General features: G+C 38.6%; 1 protein-coding gene across 1 annotated transcript in view; it reads left to right on the forward strand.

Moving 5' to 3' along the window:
• Positions 1–14,306, forward strand: part of EP300 (E1A binding protein p300) — a 76,227-nt gene extending 61,921 nt beyond the window's left edge. The window contains exons 24-31 of the mRNA XM_063308197.1: positions 975–1,125; positions 1,755–1,901; positions 6,223–6,336; positions 7,344–7,509; positions 8,014–8,178; positions 8,531–8,692; positions 9,691–9,972; positions 10,925–14,306. Coding sequence (XP_063164267.1) covers positions 975–1,125; positions 1,755–1,901; positions 6,223–6,336; positions 7,344–7,509; positions 8,014–8,178; positions 8,531–8,692; positions 9,691–9,972; positions 10,925–13,177 — 3,440 coding nt within the window. The 3' untranslated portion in view covers positions 13,178–14,306. The remainder of the gene's footprint in view (positions 1–974; positions 1,126–1,754; positions 1,902–6,222; positions 6,337–7,343; positions 7,510–8,013; positions 8,179–8,530; positions 8,693–9,690; positions 9,973–10,924) is intronic.
• The last annotated feature ends 5,861 nt before the right edge of the window (positions 14,307–20,167 follow it).

Here is a 20,167-nt window from a genome sequence, read left to right on the forward strand (position 1 = left end):
CATATAAAGAAGTCAAAGTAGAAAAGTAGAATAAAAGCAACAGACCGGAGGAGCCAGATAAAACTACTTCCAGCAAACCTGAAATAGTAATTCCCAAAGCCTTCTGTAACTTGAGTTTCACTCAGGAGAGAGTTCTAGTCAGGTGATCTGATGGAGATTTCAGATGTTTGACATACAGAAAGATGTCCACTGTTCTAAATAGGTGGCCAGATTTGCAAGAGTTACTGATTTGGAAGTTAGTCCCTTTGTTTTCATTGAATTTTACTGACAAGTAATGTTTTAGAGACTGCAGCACTATTAACATTGTGTGGCATAAACATTGCTCACCCTTCTTCACAACACATACTGGAAAAAATACAGAGTTGCAGTATGTTCATCTGATCAGCAATTCCTATACTGAATTCCGGCAGTATTGCCCTATCAAGAACATATATCTTTAATAATTGGAGGTGAATTGTTGATCACTTTATAATTAAACTGGAAAACATGACTGTTGATAATTTGCAGTGACAAGATATATTTGGAGGCTCAGCTCTTGAAAAATGGAAAATATTCACTTCAAGATAATCCAGGGAGCTTATTCTTCAGCTCCATTTTTCTCCATTCAGACAACCCACCCACTGACCCAAGTCTGATAGTTCTGGTTTCAGCATGTTCCTGAATTTGGACTAGAACAGATTCATTGTCTTGCTGTATATTCTAGACGAGTTTACTTTTTCTTTGCTTAGGAGGTATATAGTGTCAAATCTACTTTGGCAACAGCTTGGACATGCTTTATCATCTTTGGTTTGTTTGTGTTTTTTTTACTACCTAGTCTTCAGCCCTAGGATTTTCTGGTATTTTCCTAGCTAAGTAAAGGTATGATCCTACTTAGGTTTTTAAAGATGTGGCTATATGAGTTTTATTGAAAGCTATTACTGGAGTAATTTCAGTGTGCACTTTTTAGTTGTAAATTAAAATCTTCATTTTTGTAGGATTACCAACCACTAGACTTGGTACCTTCTTGGAAAACAGAGTGAATGAGTTCCTGAGGCGACAGAATCATCCTGAGTCAGGCGAAGTCATTGTTAGGGTGGTTCATACTTCAGAGAAAACTGTAGAGGTTAAACCTGGAATGAAAGCAAGGTATTCTTTCCTCAAACCTTCAGATGGCATGCTTTTTCTGTATGAGTATTAAGCTGTGTTATTGCTACAATTGCGTAAGCAATAAAATGTTATTTTGTTAGTCAAAAGAACGTGCAGCATAGGATTTGATAAAGTCTCATTTTTAAAATTTTGAGTGATAGATTAGTGAGACTTCTGTAATGATTCAACACATCTGCAATTTATTACATATTTTGAGCTGCTTTTCATACAGGATATTGATTGAAAAGAGATTTGGAAGAAGGAGATAGTAAACATGAGGTTTTGGAGGATGCACAAGCTTATTAAAAAGTCGAACAGATAAACATTATCTTTACATCCTTCTTTATTTATTAGATTTATATCCTGCCAGATTGCTATAGTGTCCTCTGAAATTGTGAGCACTTTTAGTTAGGTTTGGTTTATTATTTATATATTGGTTTACTATAAGATGGTTTTCAGAAAAAGAGTTAAAATATAGTAGAACAAAATAGATAAAAGAGTGAATTATTAAAATAAAATGTTAGAATAATACTTTGTTTGTTGGACAGCTTCCATATTAAGCATCCTGTAATGCATGATAGTATTAAATTTGCTGCTATTGCTTTATATTATGCCTTTTAATTTTGCAGGTTTGTAGATAGTGGAGAGATGGCAGAACAATTCCCTTATCGGACAAAAGCACTCTTTGCTTTTGAGGAGATTGATGGTGTAGATTTATGCTTTTTTGGCATGCATGTTCAGGAGTATGGGTCTGATTGCCCTCAACCCAACCAGAGGTAAAAAAATTGTATTGTTATTTTTTTCATAATTCTTAAATTGGATTACAGGTAGTCCTCACTTAACGACCACAATTGGGACCAGAATTTTGGTTGCTAAGCAAAGCAGTCATTAAGTGAATCTGACCTGATTTTATGGCCTTTTTTTCACTGCAGGCATTAAGCAAACCACATGGTTGTTAAGTGAATCATGCGGTTCCCCGCTGATTTTGCTTGCCAGAAACCAGCCAGGAAGGTTGAAAATGGCGATCACATGATGGGGCACTGCGATGGCCATAAATGTGAACTGGTTACCAAGCGCCCAAATTGTAATCACATGACTGTGGGGACACTGCAATGGTTGAAAGTATGAGAACTGGTCATAAGTCAGGTTTTTTTCCAACACTCTCATAAGTCTGAAGCGTCACTAAAAGGATGGGTGTTAAGCGAGGACTACCTTTATTGTTAGATAAATGCCTAAAAAGTGGAAAATCTCATTTAGAAGACTAGCAGGATATATGTTTAAGACATCTACCCCCTCTTACATGTGTTACTTGTCTTTCTCCAAGGTTGAATCATTATCATATACCTGACAGGGAGATTATATTAAATAACAATAACTATTTACTTAGGGAATTATTTAGGACCATTTGCTTTTTTTAAAGAAGCAGCTTGACTCACAATCTTTATTATGCTATTTCTTTCCTTCAAAAAAACTGAATTGATGGAGATGAGTACTTTTGCTGAACAACAGAGAAATCCACCTTTTTAAAGGAGAGGAAAGGTGAATTTTAACTTCAGCTAATGTTTGGTAAAGAAGCTCAGAGTTTCTCTGCCAAGAAACAGGTGAAAAATTTCTTTCCTTGGTCTCTACTTCTCTTTGCAGAAGAAAAAGATGGAAGAATACTGATACTGGGCTGTGACTTGTACAGCAGTGCTGCTTAACAATTACCTAAAAAAATAATCAGAGCAAGAAAAAAGGATTAAAGTTCCTTTATATATGGAAAAAATGCTAGAAGAAGGTGTAATTCACAGTCTATTTTAGAAACAACATATTTATATTAGTCTTCCATTTGTATGATGGTTAATTGTTTCCAGAAACTTTTAACCAAGCAGCAGCAAGTATGATAGTATCCTTTAAAGGGAAAAAATGCATATTGGTGACATTTTAATGGCCAGATTAATTTTCAGCCTGTAGATTTACCGCAAATAGCCATTTGCAACATAGGTAATTACTAGCTGTTGGAGAAATATAGTGTTTCCAAGAGAAGAATTTTTTTTTTTAAATTTACAGGAAGATGTGGCTTCTGACTTTTAACAGCAAGGATATACAAAATTTCCATAATCAATCTCTTACTCTATATTAAACAAAAACTACACATTATTTCTATAAATCATTCCCCTTTAACACATAATAAAAATCACTAAGTAGTTACTCCTCCTCCTTATATTAAAATAAAGAAAAAAAATTCATACAAACCTCCTAAATATCTTTCTCCTCTCCAAAAAATGAAACATATTTAATTATTCCCTTCCTACCACTATTCTATACATTTCTGTCTACTATAATAAAAATCAAATTGAAAGGCACATAAGTTGCCAGCTGTTACACTTAACGGTGTAACAATTTTAATAATCCCAATCTTAATAAATCCAAAATCTTAACACAAAAAACAAAGCCAATTCAAAACAGTAAATCCAAATCTTTAAAGGCAAATAACATCAGTCAAATCCTTAAAGCAAACCAAATAAACATTCTTCGACTTTTATCCCACTTCAAAATAAACTAGAGCAGTTACGTATTCCCAAAATATGCACAGAGCTTGAGAAAATCAAACAGCCCATCTGCCCCCCTCCAAAATTCCAGGTTCTTTTCATGGCATTCCACCAGGAGATCAACCCTACTTATGGCTTGCAAATCACTCTCCCCCCTAGATTTCTCCAACTCCATTATCCAATCTTTATCCAGCATCTTGACAAAAATCCCAATCTCAGTCTTAAAAGAAACCTTTCTATTGCTCTTAGATTCAATTTCATCCACCACATCCCCAACTTAATGGCACATTTTAGCTCTCATATTTTCCACAGTGTCCTGGATATCTTGCATAAAGATTTGATAAAAGTCAGAGGATACATGTTTGAAGTCCTGGTGAAGGTCAGAAAGAATTTGTTTGAAATCCTCCATGTCTCATGCAGTAGATTATGGTGCTCCCAGGAGCTTAATCAGCGAAAGTCAAAGATACGGGAAAGTTCAAAAGTTGTTCACACAAAGTGAGAGTGAATAGCAGACTGTTTTCAAGGGAAAGTGAAGACAGAAAGCTGAAGGTTCAAATCAGCCAATTCAACATGTAGGAAAATGCTAATATCTTCAAATTTAATACAAAAATAATAACAGGAAGACAATTATTTACTCAACCTTTGAAATTTCCTTTGGAAGGAAAACAAAATCCAAAATTTAAAAAAAAAAATTTTTTTTAAAGTAATCCCAAAAATAACGTTAAGCACCAAGAGAACCAGCTTCTCCTTGCTGTAGAAAGCCTTTCTTGGGGAACATATGCTTAAAAAAAAATTGGTGATTTAGAAATGGGGTAGCCAGTCTTAGTGTCCCTTTAAGGCTACAGCACGGTTTGAAAATGGTGACATCCCTACCTCCCAGGTGCTCTTACCATCAACTGCAAAACGCTGTTTGTGATCTCTGCAAGCCACCATTCCAGAGGACAAATGGGATAATTCCAAGTATTCTCCTTGATCGGAAGAACATTTCTGGGCTTCAGGAAAGCCTGCCTGAGCCCAAAAAAAGCTACTGCGCTGTCCGTTCTGCCTGCCAAAATAGCGGACACAGCCATTTGGTCTGCCATTCCCACCCGAAGCCTTATTTTTTTGAAAAGAAAGTTTTCAAAAAGAAAGTTTTTTGTTTTTATTGTAGTTTTTATTCTTTCTCTGAAACTTAATAAAATTTACTATAATAAAAGAGAAATATGTTTCCTAGAAGTGGCATCATAAAATAGTGCCCTATTTTTTCTGTCCGTGTTCCTAAATTCTACCTGATTCTGTGAGTTACAATAAAGTTAAATGTTGGAGTATTAATAAAATATGTTATATACTGCTACCGTAATAGTGAGTGCATCTTATTAAGCACGTCAACAGCTATGGTTGGCTGCTTGGTTATTAAAGAGATTTGTATTTTGGCAATTTTTGGAGCTGTGTAAACCCAAACCACCTATCATAGTTTGCCTCTAGAACAACACATTTTCAATAAACTCTGGAGTTGAAACCTTTCTTCTACTCCAATTACACATGTCAATTCCTTCCCTTGTTTAAATCAATCCGTGATTTGCTGTTTTGGCCCACTGGGAAACTGTGGTTTGATTTACGTTGAAAACCAAGAGTGGTAACTACCTGTCACTCTTGGTTTGCAGGCCACGTGGAAACCACAGTTTTCTAGTTCAAGCAAAATGAAAAATTAGCTTATTTCAAGTTACAAAAGATATCATAATATGCAATCTTTATTTCTTTGAAAGTTCATTCTTATAGGACCAAACATGATTTGGATGCCTGTAATTATTTATTTAATTAACTGGTTTATATGCCACCCAACTCACAGTGACTCTGAGCAGTTTACAGCTGTTAAAAACATTTCAAAATAAAGAACAATACAAAAACAGCAGAAGACAAAAGAACGAAGATGGCAAAGAAAATAAACCCAGAGGGGAACAAGAAAAAGGAAGAAAGGGGCATCAGTCATCCTCACCAAAGCCTTGGGCAAAGAGCCATGTCCTCAGGGCCTTTCAAAATACCAGTAGGGTGGGCCCTTTGAATCTCGGGCAGGTGCTGCTACAGAGAAGGAGCACTTCCAGGATCCCAGTAGGTGGCATTGTTTAATCAATGGAACCTGGAGCATGCCAACCGTACCAGGTCAAACCTACCAGGCAGATACTATGGGAGACAGGCAGTCCCTCAGGTAACCAGACCCAATGCCACGTAGGGCTTCATTGGTAGCAACCAGTGCCTTGAATCACACTTGGAAGCAAACTGGCAACCAGTGCAGCTTGCAAAGCAGAGCTGTTATGTGGGCATACTGAGGCATTACATTCTTCCAGAATTGAACGTGTTAATATCTTAAAAATCTTATCTGAAAAATAGTTAAACATAGTTAGGATAAGGAACTAGTTTTTAAAAGGAGGCAATGAAAGATGAAGTTAAGGCAAATTCCTTAGGTTCTAAAGGTGCATTGATTTTAAATGGTTTTTTAGGGGGTATTTGAAAGATGGAAGAAAAAGGAAATAGTTGAATACTGCAAAATGCTTCTGGTTATGGCTTATGAACTTCCTCTGTTCTTTAGGCGAGTATACATATCTTACCTGGACAGTGTTCATTTCTTCCGCCCTAAATGCCTGAGGACTGCTGTCTATCATGAAATTCTAATAGGTTACCTAGAGTACGTTAAGAAGTTGGGGTAAGTTTTCTATTTCACTGTATTGTATAGTATTGTGTATTGTAACCCATAAAAGAAATATGCACTCTTTTTGGACTAGTGAACAGATTTGAAAGGTCAATTGTGTTGAGGTCAAGTGGGCAGAAAGCCTGCTGAGCGCCAAATACGATGTTTCTAGACCATGTTGCCAATCCCTTCTCTGTAGCATCCAGAAGATAAGTATATTTTCAAGATATATCTTATAATCTTGTATCTAGATGTGCTTTGACTGGTATACTATTAGTGGCAAACAAGAATTCTTTCTTGTTGCAATTGTAGAATGTATTTTTTTGGTTTCTTCCCTGAAGGGTGCATATATGGAAAGTCCCAAGTGAGGACTGTGTAATAGAGAAGAATAAAATGAAAGAATTCCTGAAAGCAGTTACTTTATGTCAATATTATGAAGATGAATTGTATCTGAGATGGATCACCTGAGAGCCCTGTGTGGGTCTTAATTTAATTTACATTAGCATATTAGAAGCATTTTATTGAAGGCTTCATTGATGCCTAAATCATTTTGGGAGAGAAATTTAAGATTAAATTATATGGGAAACATTGTTAAGCTAGTTCTAATCTTAAGGTTAAAATTAGCAAAGGAGAATGATTTAAAGAAAAGGCAGCATATAGAAAAGTGCTGCTCTTATAAGAGGAAATTCTGATTATGTCTGCATCGTGGTGGAGTTTTTCTAATGCAATCCTGAGCAGAGAAACATTTAATCAATTGTATTAATGGGTTTTGTTTCTTGGTTTATTTCAATCAAAACTAATTTTGACTTAGGAAAGGTACTGTTTTCAATGGCAAGTTAAATGTATCTTGCCTTCAGTGTGTCTGTGTATTTATAAACAAGCTAGAATATTCCAGATTCAGCTATCTTGTTGTAGAGGAAGCATTCTTGATTTGAAAAGGTAACAAAATGATACTAAATGAGGTAAGCATATTTGAAATACTGTATAATGGAACTAATAATGTTTTATTTCATTACTGCTAGCTATACAACTGGGCACATCTGGGCCTGCCCACCTAGTGAAGGAGATGATTATATTTTCCATTGCCATCCTCCTGATCAAAAGATTCCCAAACCAAAACGACTACAAGAATGGTATAAAAAGATGTTGGATAAATCTGTGTCAGAGCGCATTGTCCATGATTACAAGGTTGGTTATGCATTAGTTGAAGTATCACATTTGTTGACCTTGGGCCAGTCACACACACTCAGCTCAACTTACCTCACCGGGTTGTTGTTGTGGGGAAAATAGGAGGAGGAAGGAGTATTTGGTATGTTCACAGCCTTGAGTTATTTATAAAAATAATAAAGGCGGGATATAAATAAATAAATTAAATAAATAAAATATTCCTAAGTCACAGTTCTTCAGAAAAGTGTAAAAACATCTTTGAAAAGCAGTATTGCATATCTAGTTTTGATATTTATGAAGCCTATCTTCTACTTGAGATTTTCAAATAATGGTGGTAGAAATAACATTTCATCTTTCTGCATCCCCAAGTGTACATTAAAAAGAAAAGATCTGAAAGATACATAACATAGGTTGGGAAAACTATATTTTGTTGTGAAGCTTAAGAAGATGAACAACTTTTTACATATATCTCTCAGACTGTTTTCACATTGTTAAGTATGTGCTGAAAGATATTTTGTGTTGCAGGATATTTTTAAGCAAGCAACGGAAGACCGTCTAACAAGTGCAAAAGAGCTGCCCTACTTTGAAGGGGACTTCTGGCCAAATGTTCTAGAAGAGAGCATTAAGGAATTAGAGCAAGAGGAGGAAGAAAGGAAGAGGGAAGAGAACACTAGCAATGAGAGCACTGATGTAAGAAAATAGCTTCTACAAAAAAGTCATCCACGACATTTTAAAATGTGGAAGTAAAGAAAATAAATGCAGAGGGGCAAGTGGCTCAGGCCCAACCAAAGGCATTTTATTTTAATTCAGGGATGACCTTAAAATGACTAGAAGGATGTTCCACGTGCCACTGTTCTCGACCCTATTGTGGTGAGATTAAGAGATGGGTACTGCTATAAGTTTTGGTTGGCTGTTTCAGAAGGTCTGGGTTGAATGACCTAATGAAGGTTTTGTCAGCTGATTCCTAAGTTCTTCTGGGCAGGGTAAGGCCTTAAGCAAAATTTCGTTTTCCATTCTCAAACTTGTCTGTGTTCACTTTCAGGTTAGCAAGGGAGATAGTAAAAATGCCAAAAAGAAAAACAACAAGAAGACCAGTAAAAATAAAAGCAGTTTGAGTCGTGGTAACAAAAAGAAGCCAGGAATGCCCAATGTCTCCAATGATCTTTCCCAGAAACTCTATGCTACGATGGAAAAGCACAAGGAGGTAAGAGTAAAGTAAACTCTTCAGGGGCACCCTAAAATGAGTTTGGAAGGGAGCGGCAGGTGAAAGAAATGTGAGATGAAGTGGCAAGGGAGAGTAAAAGGACAGTGAAATGTGCTCTTGGGCTTGGGAAGGAGAAAGCAGGGAGAGTATCATCAGCTTTTTAGAAACTAATAATACTGCACGGCTTTTTAAAGCACTGCTATTTTGCGTATCTAAGACGCTGAACATTTTTCCCAAATTGAAGGATGGGTGTGTAGTATAAAATATATCCATGGGTTTACTATCTAAAGCACATACAAGAAAAAAGTGTGCAAGATGTATAATGGAAGAAAACAGTCTTATCCCACAAGTCAATCGGACTAAAATAACCTAAGTTACGTTTTAGTTAAGCCCTCGTTCACTTGCACTACCACTTATTTGCCATTGATTATGACTGGATCACTAGTCATAATGAGAGCCAGTTTGGTCTAGTGGTTAAGGTTCTGGGCTAGAAACCAGGAAGCTGTGAGTTCTAGTTCCGCCTTAGGCATGAAAGCCGGCTGGGTGACCTTGGGCCAATCACTTTCTCTCAGCCCAACTCGGCGCAATGTAGACTAGCCTCCTCGTGCACTCCGGGCAATGTGACTTGTCACGGCTAAATAGTCTACACATCTGGCTGCTGGACCTCACAAGGATTTCCCATCAAGAACAAGCAGCATGAACACCGAACTGCTATGCCATACAATTAAAAAAAAAACTAGTCATAATGATTTTTGGTCAGAAAATTAAATGGCTGCATTTCAGTATTTAGTTAGTACATGGTGGAAGGACTTGCTCCAAATTATACTTCCTGCTCTAATAAGCATTTGATGAAATGGAAAAGAATTAAAACCTGTCTCTGATATCTATAACCTATACAAGCATTTCACGCTGAAATTAACAGCATAGAACATCAAACATTCTAAATTCAAAGAATGTGGCTTAGAAAAGAACCTAAAATAGGCCACTCTCTTTTACAGGTATTCTTTGTGATCCGTCTCATTGCTGGTCCTCAAGCCAACTCCCTGCCTCCCATCATTGAACCTGACCCACTTATTCCATGTGACTTAATGGATGGGCGTGATGCCTTCCTTACCCTTGCTAGAGACAAACATCTTGAGTTTTCCTCACTGCGAAGAGCAATGTGGTCAACTATGTGTATGCTGGTAGAGCTGCATACTCAGAGCCAGGACCGCTTTGTTTATACCTGCAATGAGTGCAAGCACCATGTGGAGACAAGATGGCATTGCACTGTCTGTGAGGTATGCCTAACCTATAGTGAAGTATCTGGTTAAACTTGCATTTCAGAAATTCCTTTTATCTGCTGTTTTCCCTTGTAATTAGTCATTAGATCAGCCTTTCTCAACCTTTTGACCCTGGAGGAGCCCTTAAAATATTTTTCAGGCCTTGGGGAACCCCTGCACATTCAGGCTCAAATATAGGCCAGAAGTTACAAAATTATTTTATTCATTTCATGTATAGGCCTGTATATATGTATTAACAGTGTTCTTAAACTGAAAATAAAGAATGAAGCTTACCTCTTTAATGTGAAGTTGCCCAAATTTGAAATAATTTTTGAAATAAATCGTGATCTCCCAGGGAACCCCTAATGACCTCTCACGGAACCCTGTTTCCATGGAACCCTGGTTGAGAAACCCTGCATTAGATAATACATGGATATGTCTGTCATCTCAGTATAGCCCCTCTCTACTTGAGAACTTAATAATATGACAGAGATTCATGAAATGGTAATGTATTCTTTTTAGTAAGATTCCTGTTTATTTACCTGAGTACTCCATGGGCTCAAGCATTGTAAGACCACATCCATATGAAATAGGAGATAGCCCTTCATTTGTGGTTCTTGGTGTATTAGTACCAATGTATTTGTTACTTTCTGTATGCTTTTTCATTGTACACTTTTGATATTTGTAACCTATTAACTCCAGTAAGCATTTGGTTTTTTTAACTTGTCCAGCTTTTTACTTTGGCCTGCTGTATTTTAATAAGATTTTCTGTTATCTGGACAAATATGTGCATAAAATAGAAGAATTTTTTTCTTCAATAACTTAACCATTACCATTTTTAGATTGGTAGAAAAAATAATGCAGCCTTAAATTCATGTTAAAATGTTACTGTGTTATTTGGAGTTGATAAACTAGTGAACTTCTGTAGGCCTACATTTCCAAGTATCTGACTAATCATTTCTGTGTTTAGGATTATGACTTGTGCATCACCTGCTATAACACTAAAAACCATGAGCACAAGATGGAGAAACTGGGCCTTGGTATTGATGATGAAAGCAACAACCAACAGACAGCCACCACTCAGAGTCCTGGTGATTCACGTCGCCTGAGCATCCAGCGCTGCATCCAGTCTTTAGTTCATGCCTGCCAGTGTCGCAATGCCAACTGTTCACTGCCATCTTGTCAAAAGATGAAGAGAGTTGTCCAGCACACCAAAGGTTGCAAACGCAAAACCAATGGAGGGTGTCCAATTTGCAAGCAACTAATTGCTCTTTGCTGCTACCATGCTAAGCACTGCCAGGAGAACAAGTGCCCAGTGCCATTTTGCCTCAATATCAAACATAAACTTCGTCAGCAACAGCTTCAGCATCGCCTACAGCAGGCCCAGATGCTCCGGAGGAGGATGGCAAGCATGCAGAGGACAGGCATAGTAGGACAACAGCAAGGGTTGCCCTCACCAACACCAGCCACACCAACTACTCCAACAGGCCAGCAGCCACCAACTCCTCAAACACCACAGCCTCAGCCTCCACCACAGCCTGTTTCACAGCCACAATCTGCACCTCCTAATAACATGCCTCCATATAGCATTGCAAGAACTCAACCTCCTGGTGCTGTGTCCCAAGGCAAGGCAGGTGGCCAGGTAACTCCTCCAACAACTCCTCAGACTGTTCAGCCACCTATCCAGGGTCCTCCTGCAGCTGCAGTGGAAATAGCCATGCAGATACAACGAGTAGCAGATCACCAGCGGCAGATGGCTCATGTTCCAATCTTCCAGAGGCCTATTCAACACCAGATGCCTCAAATGAATCCAATACAGCCTATGAGTGTAACACCACCTCAGATGGCCAGAGGTCCTGGTGGGCACATAGATCAAGGGATGGGATCAACAGGAATTCAGCAGCAGCCAACATGGGCTCAGGGTGGGTTGCCACAGCCTCAGCAACTGCAGCCAGGAATGCAAAGACCAGCAATGATGTCAATGGCCCAACCTGGACAGCCAATGAATATGTCACCACAACCAGGAATGGGTCAGGTACCTGGTACAGCTCCATCAAAACCAGGTTCTCTGCCCCAGGCAGCCTTACAAAACCTGCTGCGGACTCTCAGGTCTCCCAGCTCTCCCATGCAGCAGCAGCAGGTGCTTAACATCTTGCACTCAAACCCCCAGTTGTTAGCTGCTTTCATTAAGCAGCGGGCTGCCAAATATGCTGGGAACCAGAATCCGCAAGGCATGCCAGGACAGCCTGGAATGCCTCAGGGCCAGCCAGGTCTGCAGCAGCAGCAGCAGCAGCAGACCATGCCAGGACAGCAAGGTGTTCACCCAAATCCAGCCATACAGAACATGAATCCAATGCAAGCAGGTGTCCAGAGGCCTAGCATGCCTCAGCAGTCACCACCTCAGCAGCCTCCACCCCAACAAACCATGGGTGGGATGAATCCTCAGGCACAGCCAATGAACATGAATCACTCGGGAATGTCTCCCCAGTTCCGGGATCTCCTGCTAAGACGACAGATAATTGAACAACAGCGGCAGCAGCAGCAGCAAGGAACAGGACCAAGTTTAGGTCCTGGCATAGCCAATCATAACCAGTTCCAACAGCCCCAAGGAGTTGGGTATCCCCAGCAGCAGCAGCAGCAGCAGCAGCAACGAATGCAGCATCATATGCAGCAGTTGCAGCAAGGAAATATGGGACAGATGAGCCAGCTTCCTCAGGCAATGAGTGCAGACACGGGATCAAATTTGCAGCAGGCTTACCAACAGCGGTTACTCCAACAGCAAATTGGATCCCCAGCTCAGCCCAATCCTATGAGTCCTCAGCAACACATGCTTCCTAATCAAGCCCAGTCCCCACACTTACAAGGTCAGCAGATTCCATCATCGCTTACCAATCAAGTTCGTTCTCCACAGCCTGTCCCCTCACCACGCCCCCAATCCCAGCCACCCCACTCCAGCCCTTCCCCTAGGATGCAGCCTCAACCTTCTCCACATCATGTCTCCCCACAGACCAGCTCCCCACATCCAGGACTGGTAGCTGCCCAGGCTAACCCCATGGATCAAGGGCACTTTGCCAGCTCGGACCAGAGTGCAATGCTTTCTCAGCTTGCTAGCAATCCAGGCATGGCAGGGCTCCATGGTGCAAGTGCCACAGAACTGGGACTCAGCTCAGATAATTCAGACTTGAATTCAAATCTTTCACAGAGTACACTAGACATACGCTAAGATACATTGTAGCATTTTGGGAGCAAAAAAAAAAAAACTTATTTTCTCAAGACTTTTTGTACTGAAGACAATTTTTTTGAATCTTTCTTAGCAGAACATTTTCCCTGGAATACATCTGAAATCTGCAACAGTAGTTGGTGGTTTAAAAAAAAAAACCCAACAAATTGAACGTGGGGGACAATGGAATACAAAGAAAATATATTTTTGTTATGGCTGGGATCGTAACCAGTCCTTTTTTTGTTTTTGTTTTCCCTTCGCGTGCGTTGGGGAGGTGCTTGGGAGCGGATAGTTATTTGGCTGCTGACCAAATGACTTCCTTCACTAGCCTCCAATAGGTTTTATTTTTTTTAAATTAATGAAAATATGTAATATTGATAGTTATAATTTACTGAGGCAAATGGTTAACTTTTTCCCTATTCTGGTTTTCCTCTTGTCTACTGCAAAAAAACAAAACAAAACAAAAAAAAAACAGAACATTACCTAAACTGGAGGACAAAAAAAAGGTGAATGTTGCTTTAAAATTACAGTGCATATATATAAATATATATATAAATATATATTAAAGATAAATACCAATTTTTCTTCCTTGGTTGGAAAGATGTCAATTCTTTTAAAAACTGTAAAAAAAAAAAAATATTAAGAAACCCAGTCTCCCCTCTGAAGTCTACTTTTGTCCTCCAAGAATTTTCTATACCAGAGTCTGAGCTTAAACTTCAAGTATTAAAATTTGTACATGTAGAAAAGACAACTTTTTTGCAAATATATGGGGGCAGCTGCCAAATGGATGTAGTATATATATTGTGGTTTGTTTTCTTGAAAGATTTTTTTGTTATTTTTACATCTAACAAAGGAAAAAACTTAAGAGGGTAAGAAACTATTCCAAGGGTAAAATTTTAACCTGAGTGAAAATCCCTGGGGTTTCTTCTTTATGCTTGCTTTCTCTTTCCCTCCCCTCCCTTTTTCTCCTCTTCCATTTTCTGTAAAACTTGAAAATAGAAAGCAAAAAACCCTCAAATGTTGTAAATCATGCAATTAAAGTTGATTACTTATAAATATGAACTTTCGATCACTGTATAGACTGTTAATTGATTTCTTATTACCTATTGTTAAATAAACTGTGTGAGACAGACTGGTTTTTTTATGCTTCCCTTCTTCTTTTCCCTACAGTTGGTGCTTTTTTACAATAGGGAAAGAAGATGGTATGCTTTTATAGACAACCTATGGCAATCCAATTAATGTACATATATTTGTGTTTGGTCTTTTTTAAAGGTGGGTGTTTTGGACTGTAATGAATACGATCAATGTCCATTTTGCTGTGCCTTTGTATGTGCTTCTATTTGTGCTTTGGAAAGTACAGACATTTCTAATATCCAGGTGGGATCCCAGTTACATATTTGACTTGGTCGTACTTCATCCTCAAGCAAACATGTTCATTGTGCAGATTTTTGAGCTATGCAGGCTTACCCTTCAGGAAGTTGCTTTGCACTCTGATTCAAGAGTTTGGAAAGTAATGAAAAATTTCAGGCACATGGACTCCTCCAGCAGTTACAGTTTTTAATTATAAAAATGCTTTGATTCACCCTTCACCAAGGACAGCAGTTTTGTATTTTGAAGCCCACTAACTTAAATTGAGTAAATAATACTTAGCTACACATCTGATAATACATTACAGTTATACAAGGGATCTGCAAACATCTTGATTTCTTTTGATGTTGTGGACCTGAGAATCTGAGGAAGTTTTTTACATTGTCAGGTAGTAACACACAGAAATCCTGTCATCTTGGTGTCTACATGTGCTAGTAAAGATAAGGTCTTCTAAATTATATATGGCCTCTTGCGTCCTTTTTTAGATTGGCTCAAAACTATAGTCAGGCTCTTATTTTGGGTATGACTAGGAATGACCAGTGTATTTTTAGAATAGCAAATAGAGCAATCATGATTGGATATTAAGTAAAAAGAGATACAGAACTTGGATGAGTAACAATTTCACTAACTTCAACTTTTCTTTTTATTTTTAATACCCAATCATTATTGCTTCATTTTTATCTATACTAAATCCATCCAACTACATGCTCTATTTGGAAACATAATATAGCAGTTAATTAATGTTTACAGTAATCTTAAGCTCTTTTGCCAATGGATCCAGCTTTTGTATTATGCTACTTTTCATGATTTTATTACAATCAGCAGTGAGAAATGCTGCCCTAGAAGAACTAGATACGTGGCATTTCTTGATTCAGTTGAGTTAAATTCATAATCATATTTTTGGTTGATATAGAAACATGCTAGGTGTCTCAGATATGCGTGTCTGAAGGTTACATTCTCTTTCATGATAACATCTAAACTCAGAAGCCTACTTCCCAATCTTAAGATTAGGGATTTTTGTCAAGACTAGTGTCAGTATTAATAATTAGCTTGATAGGTGCCTAGAGTGCATTGTTGAATTGAGAAACCAGACATACAGGTAGTCCTCAATTGGGACCAGCATTTTGGTTGCTAAGTGAAGCCGTCATTAAGCAAATCTGACCCAATTTTATGACCTTTTGGCAGCAGTCATTAAGCAAATCACTGCAAGCATTAAGCGAACCACATGGTCATTAAGCAAATCATGGTTCCCCATTGATTTTGCTTGCCAGACGCTGGCCAGGAAGGTCAAAAATGGTGATCGTGGGACACTACACCGGTCATAATTGCAAACCAGTTCTCAAGCGCCCAAATCGTGACCACGTGACTGCAGGGACACGGCAACGGTCGTAAGTGTGAGGACCAGTTGTTGGGGGTTTTTTTCCAGCACCATCATAAGTCCAAACTATCACTAAACAAATGGTTGTTAAGCAAGGATTACCTGTATGTGAATTATGTGCCTTCAAAGTGTTGGATGAGTACCTTATCAAATATCTCTCTGTTGGGGTTTGTTTGTTTGTTTATTAAATTTATATGCTGCTCGTCTCTCTCAAAAGTGACTCTGGGTGGCTTACAAATAAAAATTATAAAACCATTATAAAAATAGTAGTACAAAAAATAGAAGATAAAAGAGGGGAAACTAAAAGGCAGAGTGTCCTCAAGCTACCAACCACCCCCATCACTTCAGGGGGCAAGATGTTCCACAGGGCGGGGGAAACAGCAGAAAGGGTACTTCTCGACTGCGCCAGTTGGAATTCTTTAACTGACGGGGTTTGCAGCATGCCATTCCTGCTGGACCAGGTGGGACAATCCGATGTAATTGGGATGAAACAGTTCCTCAGGTAACCTAGGCCTATGCCATTAAGGGCTTTAAAGGTCAACAATCCAACACTTTGAATTGGACCTGGAAGCACACCAGCACCCAATGCAGCTTGTGCAGCAGAAGTGTTACATGCACAGCCCTGGAGGCGCCCATAACTGCCTGTGCTGCCGCATTCTGCACCAGCTGCAGCTTCTGGATACTTTTCAAGGGTAGCCTTTTGTAGAGTACATTGTAGTAGTCCATACGGGAGATGATCAGGGTGTGAGTGACGGAAAGAAGGGCTTCCCAATCAAGGAAAGGGCACAACTAGAGCACAACCTAAGTTGAGCAAAAGCCCTCCTAGCCACAACTGCCACCTGCTCAAGCAGGAGTAGTGAGTCCAGGAGGACCCCCAAATTGCACACCAAGTCAGTCTGGGGCAGTGCAGCCCCCTCGACTAATGATGGTATATTCCAGGATACAGAGGATCCCCCAACCCACAGCCACTCTGTCTTACCAGAGTTCAGCTGAAGCCTGTTCTTCCCCATCCAAACCCTCACAGCCTCCAGGCACTGTGGAAGAACATCCACAGCATCACTTAGTTTGCCCAGGACAGAGATGTACAGTTGGGTATCATACTGATGATACCTCATCCCGTGGTGGTGATCTCACCCAGCAGTTTCATGTAGATGTTAAAAAGGAGGGGGGAGAGCACTGAACCCTGCGGCACCCCACATAGGGGCCATGGCTCAGACCTCTCGCTCCCTATCAACACCAACTGGGACCGGTCTCGGAGGAAGGAGGTGAACCACCCCCAACTCCTGGAGCTGACCCAAAAGGATACTATGGTCGATGGTATTAAAGGCAGCAGGGAGGTCAAGAAGAGCCAACGCTAATTAATTATTTAAAAAGTCATTTCCAAATACACTGTGTATTTAGGAAGATAGAATATTACAAATGATATAGCAGTGCAGCTGGCCTACTTACTAATCTCTACCATAAAATGATCAATGTCTCTAGGAATTACTCATATTGATACTAATACCTATTTATTTAAATTTATTGGCTGCCCAACTCCAATGGACTGGTGCCTTATAAAATAGTGAAACTTCTACCTTACTGAGGAACTAAGGTCTAAAATTTAATAAAGGATAGTGACAGTAGAAGACAAAAATGAGAGTACTGAATACTGCAGATTGCAAATCTACACAAATACAATGTCTGGATTGGTTTCTATTCTATCGTATATTTTGTTTTCCCAGCATCCTGAGATAATCAAAGGAATGAATAGATATTTCTGAGTTACATAAAATATTATGCTTGACTCTACAGGTAAAAATAGCACGACTTTGAGAACTCTTGCCTCTACCCATGCATGGGAGTATTCATGACCTTCTTTAATTCTCTGACACGCTGAGGCAGAAATAGAAAGTGGAGGAATTTTACGTATCTCAGTTGCTGGAGAGAAGAGTTGGAAAGAACTTGCCAGTATGGAATTTGGACTCTGTTGGTATTAGTAAAAATAACACTGTCAAATAACCAGATGTGACTTTTTGGGAGGATAATATTTGAAAGAACCCATTTCTTCTTCCTAAATATTTATTATTCTTAACTTAGTCAAAACAACTAAATCCACTTAGTTCTGATTTGCATATCATAATTGTATCAAGACAATGTATACCTAATCATGAAGTTGTTCCTAAAGAGCAAACTGTTTCTAAAAATAGGCAAATTAGTGCATCCTCCCACTCTTCTACAAAATCAGTGATCAGTGTTACCATCATATTGGTAAAACATTTTTGGCATCTGACTTAAGCCAAAAAGGTAGGAAAAAGGTAGATGATTATGATGATGATTTAAATTTGAATGCCACCTGACTCTCAATGACTCTGAGCAGCTCACAATAATCAAACTAAGAAATTACAATAAAAGATAAAAGATAAAGATGGCAAGTGCAATGAAGTGAGAGGTCTCACTCTCCCTTGCTGAAAGCCTGGGTGAAGAGCCAGGTCTTCCTGGCTCTTCTAAAGAACAGCAGACTGGGGATGATAGATCTACAGGGTGCACCAAAAGTCAGGCCCCATAGGCCGATCATTACAGGCCCCATAGGCCGATACATTACATTACATTTTATTAATTTTTTCCCAGTGAAAATGTTACTGTACTTAGGAATGTTCAAAGGTCATATGTCAAATAGCAATCAATTTCAACATTTAATGTAATTTATATAATAAATTGTCTGGGTCTGACTTTTGTACACCCTTTGTATGTACTGATAGATCTTTGAGGGACTTGCAGTGGCTCACATGGATTTCATACTCCTAGTTACAGTAGCAATAGATTGATTGATTTCCCCTGGGCTTAAATGATGCAGCTGATGTTTAAGATTTTGTATGGAAGGACTGTGATCTCCACTTTCATTATTCAAAATTAATTCCAACTTGGAATCATGTTTAAATATATATAGTTTCAACATAACACTCCAGTTGGTGGATCTTGGCTAATAGCTCTTATTAGCTGTAAATCTGCCACCTCTTCATTTGAACCTTAAGATGAGGCAAGATGAGAATCTTTTTAGTTGTTTAGTCTTGATGTATAATGAATCTGCTACCTATCCTTTGTATGTAAATTATTTTTGGTACTAAAGAATTGAAAAGGCCTTCTAAAATATTTGCCATATCCACTTCCATAACAATTTTAAATTGAACATCCCTTTGTGGTAGGTTTTGGCTGTCTTCTCAAGAAGAGGTACATTATCCTGCAGTTCAGTTATGCAAGCATTTTACATCATTGCGCACAAATATGAGAACTTGGGTTTTCTTAATGAAGTACTAAATTGGATTACCATAATCTAGGTTCAGTAGTGGCATATGAAAGAAAGAACTGACTAGAAAGTAGCAAAAATTGTGTCTTTATTCTGCCTTGGTGCTCCTGTTCTGCTGAGCAAATCATATTTTTGCATTGCTGCATATTGTAGCATATACTTTCATAATACTATATGTGACTGTGTTTGTATTCCCTATTACAAAGTAGACTAGGGGCTATGTCAAAGCAATGTGAAGGCAATGTGATGCCTTGCAGCAGCCCAGGATTCTTTTTAAATTACCTTTCAGCATTTCCGAAAATGTAATGACGCAGGAAAATAGTAAAATTGCATGAGGTTGCTGCCACTTTCCTGGTGTCTCCAACTACCCCCTTGAGCCTCAAGGTATCCTAACAAGATGTGTAGGATTCTTATTTTAAACATGTCCTATCCTTATGTTTTTAACAACAGCATCATTGGCAAAAGCTATGTATCTAAAATTTTCTGCCTTAGGGATGGAAGTGTCGGCAAGTCCATTGAAAAGATTATAACATTTTCCTTGCTTAATTGTGAAGAAGCACTTCTAATATTTTACCCTTAAGCTGTTTTTGAAGTAGTTTGAAAATTACTATATTCACAGAAAGTAATAGGGTTGCCAAATATTAAACTGTTTCCTATAATTAGTCATTTAGTGGAAGATAAGGCATCCTTTTGTATCATACACAGCTTCACCTAATAATTCCTCACTACAAGCTTCAGTTAAAGCCTGGACAATCTTGCGAAGTAGATGATCCTTGTGGGTCCCTTCCAACTTTATAGTTCTCTGATTACAGTACAGCTTTACTGCCAAGCAAAATCACTGAGGTTAGTTGTAAGAAATCAAGAGATCCAAATTAAGTCAATATGGCTTCTATTTTCAAAATGTAGTTGTATCTCTTAATGGAGCCTCTCATGCTATTATATCTCTAGCATAATGGTTTTT

Source organism: Candoia aspera, chromosome 7 (assembly GCF_035149785.1).
Source record: "Candoia aspera isolate rCanAsp1 chromosome 7, rCanAsp1.hap2, whole genome shotgun sequence".
Classification (NCBI taxonomy): Eukaryota; Metazoa; Chordata; class Lepidosauria; order Squamata; family Boidae; genus Candoia; species Candoia aspera.